Genomic DNA, 5,330 nt, shown 5'->3' with positions numbered 1-5,330 from the left:
CCGTGAGCCATGGCCGCTGAGCCTGTGCGTCCAGAGCCTGCGCTCCGCAACGGGAGAGGCCACAACAGTGAGAGGCCCGCATACCGAAAAAAATAAAAAAATAAATAAATAATAAAAAAAGTAAAAGAAAACGGGGGTTGTGGGAGAGGATAAAGAACAAAACAAATAAGAAAGCCTTCTCTTCTTTCTCCTCAGGTTCCAATAGGAGAGCACGCTCCCCAGGGATGAGTTAGTAAAGACACAAGACCTTTGTGCATGGAATGAAAGAACCATGCACAAGGAGGCCAAGGCCCTTCTGAAAGGCCACCGACGCTGTGACCTTCCTGCTTTCTCTACCAACGGACACCTCACTGGCCCAGGTTACAATAATCCTAGCCACTGGTGTCTCAAAATAGAGCACTTCAGTTACCTCTTAGGCTGGTCTCCTTTAGCCAGGTGAGAGGAGCCCCGCCTCTCTTCCTGGGCCCAGCCACAGTTTGACATAGCATAGTGAAGAATGGCATCGGAAACGGACATGGGGCTTCGGCCCTGGACACAGGCTTCTATCTCAGGCACTGAGAGCTGGCTTTGCAGGAAGAGGTGTAACTGGCTGTCTGACAGGAGGACCACACTCTGCAGGACCCTGGGGCAAACACAGGTAGGGCAACACAGAGCATCACCCCGAGCAGTGGCTCTCCCCAGCCCCATCCTCTGAAGGCCTTGTGGCTTGAGTGAGCACTGAAGGCACAAGGGTGCAAGAAAGGCATCTGACACAAATGTGCCTGTATGTTCACAGGGGCCATCCTACCCGGCACACACAGGTCACCCCCCCGGCCCCTCCCCAGGAGGCAAGTGCTAGCCTGCCAAGTCCACTCACTTTTCGAGAAAGTGCTGCAGACCTTGTCGTCGCTTCTCAATGAATTCATCTGAGCCGCCAAAGAAGGCTGACTTCCCAGGAAGTTCAGGTACAGGCCTGTGGGATCACATAATGTAACAAGCCCAAGGTAAGTAACATCCAAGACAGTCATTCCAGTCCCTGATCAAGGAAATCCCCGAAAAAGAGGCACAAATCAATACAAACAGCATTTAATAAGGTGGCAAGGGAAGGAGACTAACACCGACTTGAGTGCATGCGTGTGTCAGGCACTGTAAATGTTTTAATTTAACCTTACTTCGTTTAATACTCCCCAAAACCCCATGAGAAAGATATTAGTGTACCCATTTTAGTGGTGAGGAAATAGAAACAGAGAAGTTAAGTAAATTTCCCAGTGTCACACAGCTAGTAAGTAAGCGGCAGAATTGGTATTTGTACCAAGTCTATGACTTAAAAACTCCATGCTGCTAGATTACACTGTTTACAAAACCCATTCCCACCATCAACTATTACTGAAAAAGGAAGAAACTTGGACACAGAGAATGCTGGGTCCTTCTGTGTAAATTGAGACTACCTTCTCCAGCCCTGGAAGGTCACAATGCTTGGAATTTTCTAAAAGTAGTCGAGTTGCAGCAAATCATCGACAAACTCTTCAAGCCTCCCTAGCCTCTCCTGTGAAGCATGGCACATGCTTTAAAACCGGCAGGCCAGACTAGAGGATTCAGGGTCTGTTCAGAGGACGTTCCAACTGGCTTATTAGGGGCTGACCCATGACAATGGCCTCATCAGTCCCACATGTTAACTAACTGGCTACGTCATCAACAGGGTCACCAGAGCATTCAGTGACCACACTGTGGTGGAATCACTGTCCTAAACTGTCTCAAGTTTTAGGACTTATTTGAAGTATGCAGGTGAGGAGTGAACACTACTGCTTTTCCTAAGGCTCTCCGTCTGTTATAACTCTGGATAGAGGTCTCTACACAAAAAAGAAAAAAAAAATCACAATTTTTATATATCAAATGGACGGGAACACCACCTGTCAAATTATTCCAGATGCTAAAAAGCTTCTCATAACCAGTGAAGCACACTTAAAAAGCCAGCAGTACCCTTCTTTAGCCCTAGACTATTTAGCCCTATGCATGTTAAAAAAGAAAAATATTTTTTAGATTTATTTGGCTTTGTTAGGTCAAAATATTAGAAATAAGAACACTGTCTTTACTTTTTTCACTGACTTGAAAACATAATTTAAGAATACATTTCTCAATGTCCTTAGTACCTGGCACGTTGCCAAGTTTTTTTCATTGTAAATTCCAGTTGCCAAGTAAGCACCTAAAAAGCCAGTCTCAGACCCAAGAAGAAAACAAGAGCAAACTCACACTAAGCCAGCGTTTCTCTGTAGCTGCTTTCTCAGCCACACAAACTCTCGGTAGCGGCGACGCACACAGGATGTCTTAGCAGTAAAAGCCTTGCTGTTGGTCTACAGGAGGCAGCACATGAAAAGGCTTTAGTGGAAAAAGCCCAAGTTCACATGAATTCCCCATCGTCACTCTCACTAAGGACCCAAGCCACCAGGCCACAGTACTGATCGAGGGCTCCAAGCAGAGCAAGATGCCACCAGGCAGCCTGAAAACAACTCTCAGGCAAACCCCAGGCTCTCTCTCCTCTCCTCCCTCCTTTACTTCTGTCAAAACATCCATAAACAGATTCTGCCTCAAGACTGGCCCTCAGCCCTGGAGGGTGCTGACCCCAATATCAAAATTGGATGCACTTACATGAAGGAATATCTTATAATCCACATAAGAATTCCAGGAGCCCTCATTCTGCACGCGGGGGTCCTGAACACGCACAGTGATCACCTCCTGGAGGGAAGAAATGCTCCTTCAGCTTCAGCACAGCCACGCAGTAAGGCGGCCTCGACACACAGGTTGCCAGATTTTTCCACTCAACACCAACTTTCATTCATTTGTTCATTTATTCATTCAATTCGGCAAATATTTATTGACCACCCTGTATGTGGCATGCACTGTGCTAAGGCACTGGGGTAGAACAAGAACAAGAGACAAAAATCCTTGCCCTTATGAAGCTTACATTCTAGCACATTCCAACGAATGGAAAAGTTAGTGAAAATGGAACCTCATTTCCTAGTAATGCCTTTACTACTGATTTCCCTCTCCTGGCTTGACCTTGAGCTCATCAGAACCACCAAGGTATTAGTGTCAGAAGAACACCACCAAGCAATATCTGAATCTCCCAAATCCCCTCAAACGTTTACCCACCTGTTCCCCGGAGACCACAAGCTTACCTCCTGCTCTTGGTTCTCCAACATTCTACACCAAAAGCCCATTGGAAGAAAACATCTGCTGAGGGACAGAAGACACAGGATCAATCACTGTTAGTATGCATCTACTCTTATCTCTCTTGGCCACGGCAAAACCCTGAAAATTTTTAATCGACACCCCCCTGGGGAAATCCAGGTAACTTTTTTGTTCTTGTGTAAAACTTAAGAGGAAGGAAAAAAATTCTCCTACATGAGCTAGGTGCCAAGCTAAAAGCCCTGGGGGATTTGCCTCCCTTCTCAGACCATGGCGGGGACCCTGAACCAGGCCACCTCCAGCCAAAACATGTTCAGGTCTACACACTGTAGCCTCAGGCAGCCAGAACAGGCAGGCTGAGTCATAAAACCTTTCTGCCTGAGAACTGCAGGCACAGCAGTGCCCGTGGGCACACACAGCACAGCTCTCTAAGTGAGCCTAACATTGCCCCCTCCCGGCTGTTTAGAGACAACCAAAACCCCACAAACGCCTTTGCTCCTAAGTCTCTCTTTGTCTTGCTAAGCACAGTCACCGCCCCAGAGGCAGATCTCAGAGTTGGAGAGCTCCGGGGGCACCTGAGTGGGTTGCCCAGTTGTGACCTTCCCTTATCTAATCCCATCTCCAGAACCCAAGCCAATGGTTCTGATCATTTCCTCTCTTGACATGCGGTTTATACCAATGCCCAAGCACCCCAGAGCTGCACAGGTCGACTCAGGATGTTTTCCGCTTCTTTGCAAAGGTTCATTAAAGCCTAAGCCACTGATTTCCCCCAGTGTGGCAGTTTACATGTGCAGTGACATCACCCACTCCAACAAGGGGACCATGAAGGCTGCAGCACAGGGTTACTCAAGTCCAAAGGGGCCCATGATGTCACCTTCATCACCATGATGTCACTGATCTTTTTACTCCTAGAACCACTCCAAGAGCATCCACTCTGGTTGCCGCCTCCACCCCATTCTCCTCTCTTAAGAGTGGAACAATAAGGTTTAATTTCCCTTTCCAATTTACCTTGAAATGAAAACTGACTTCAGCCAATATGTACTGCCAACAAATGATCCAGGCTGGCTCCTGGGAAAACAAGACTATCTCTGAGCTCTCCCTCTCCTCTCCCCATGCCCATTTACACACCCACTCATTTTTACAGTCCCACAATTAATTTTAAACACATTGTCTTATTAGTTCTGCCTTACCATTAGAAGAGTGTGTAATGAGTTTCCTTCTACTTTATGTTGTGCTAACATGGCTAACATTTCAAGAGAAGGGGAACTCATTTACACCATAAAATTAGCAGAGCACACAGCTTTTCCAATCTTTTTCAGTATACCAGAAGGTCTCTTCACACACAGACACTGCACGCAGAGATGAAGCTGCATGATATATGACAAAATTGGGCTACACAGTCAAACAAACTGGAAATTTTGTGATTGCAATGCCATCTTCAACAGTATTCTTGCTGACATTCTGATTTTTCAGCTGATGCAGTCACCGCTGCAAAGGGGTCCTGAACTGAAACGCGGCAAATCCCAATTGCGTTAACAACTGATGTATAACATCCTGGATGTAAGCAAATGGCTATGATCAAAAAGAGCAGGCCAACTCACTGTGAACAATTAACCTCCTAAGATTTAAACAAAAATTTTTTTCTCTTCTCTTTTCAGGCATTTGGTAAATTGCCAGCACAGGAGCAGAGTTAAGTACACTGAAGTGTCTTTCCACAAAAGTAAGGATAGGAGAGATGATGACAAGGAAATCCACACACTCAGTAGAGCTCACACATCTCCAGTGCCTTGAAAGGTTTGCCAAATTCAGAACCATAATTTAGTAACCCAATGGTCATCATTCTCAGGCTCAAGAAGAGTTTGCCTAAGGCTCCGAGAGCAAGCTCCTCTCCTTTCCTTTGGGGCTCATACCACTTAGAAACAAATAGCTATAAACTGGCTTTAAAAAAATCCTAGGACCCTCCCCCCAAGATGCTATATACTTAAAACTAAGTTTAAACGTAACTAAAAAAGTTTCAATTGTAACTTTCCTTAAAAACAATGGAACAAGGGCTTTCCTGGTGGCGCAGTGGTTGAGAGTCCACCTGCCGATGCAGGGGACACGGGTTCGTGCCCCGGTCCGGGAAGATCTCACATGCCGCGGAGCCGCTAGGCCCGTGAGCCATG

The 5,330-nt window shown here is 46.3% G+C and overlaps 1 protein-coding gene across 6 annotated transcripts in view; it reads right to left on the bottom strand.

Moving 5' to 3' along the window:
• The window catches only part of SNX11 (sorting nexin 11), a 9,530-nt gene that overhangs the window by 2,813 nt on the left and 1,387 nt on the right, over positions 1–5,330 (bottom strand). For 2 of the 6 annotated variants that reach the window (XM_007109427.2, XM_055083402.1), the window contains exons 2-7: positions 4,174–4,233; positions 3,156–3,210; positions 2,626–2,712; positions 2,230–2,330; positions 857–952; positions 410–622 (exon numbers count right to left, since the gene is read on the bottom strand). In XM_007109427.2, the coding sequence (XP_007109489.1) occupies positions 410–622; positions 857–952; positions 2,230–2,330; positions 2,626–2,712; positions 3,156–3,197 (539 nt within the window). In that variant the 5' untranslated portion in view covers positions 3,198–3,210; positions 4,174–4,233. Of the gene's footprint in view, positions 1–409; positions 623–856; positions 953–2,229; positions 2,331–2,625; positions 2,713–3,155; positions 3,214–4,173; positions 4,234–5,330 lie in introns of all 6 variants that reach the window. The other 4 variants (XM_007109426.4, XM_028486490.2, XM_007109429.4 and 1 more) reach the window with 3 other exon arrangements.

This window comes from Physeter macrocephalus, unplaced genomic scaffold (genome assembly GCF_002837175.3).
Source record: "Physeter macrocephalus isolate SW-GA unplaced genomic scaffold, ASM283717v5 random_1746, whole genome shotgun sequence".
Classification (NCBI taxonomy): Eukaryota; Metazoa; Chordata; class Mammalia; order Artiodactyla; family Physeteridae; genus Physeter; species Physeter macrocephalus.
The sequence above is the reverse complement of the archived record's forward strand: the minus strand, read 5'-3'. Positions and strand labels throughout refer to the sequence as shown.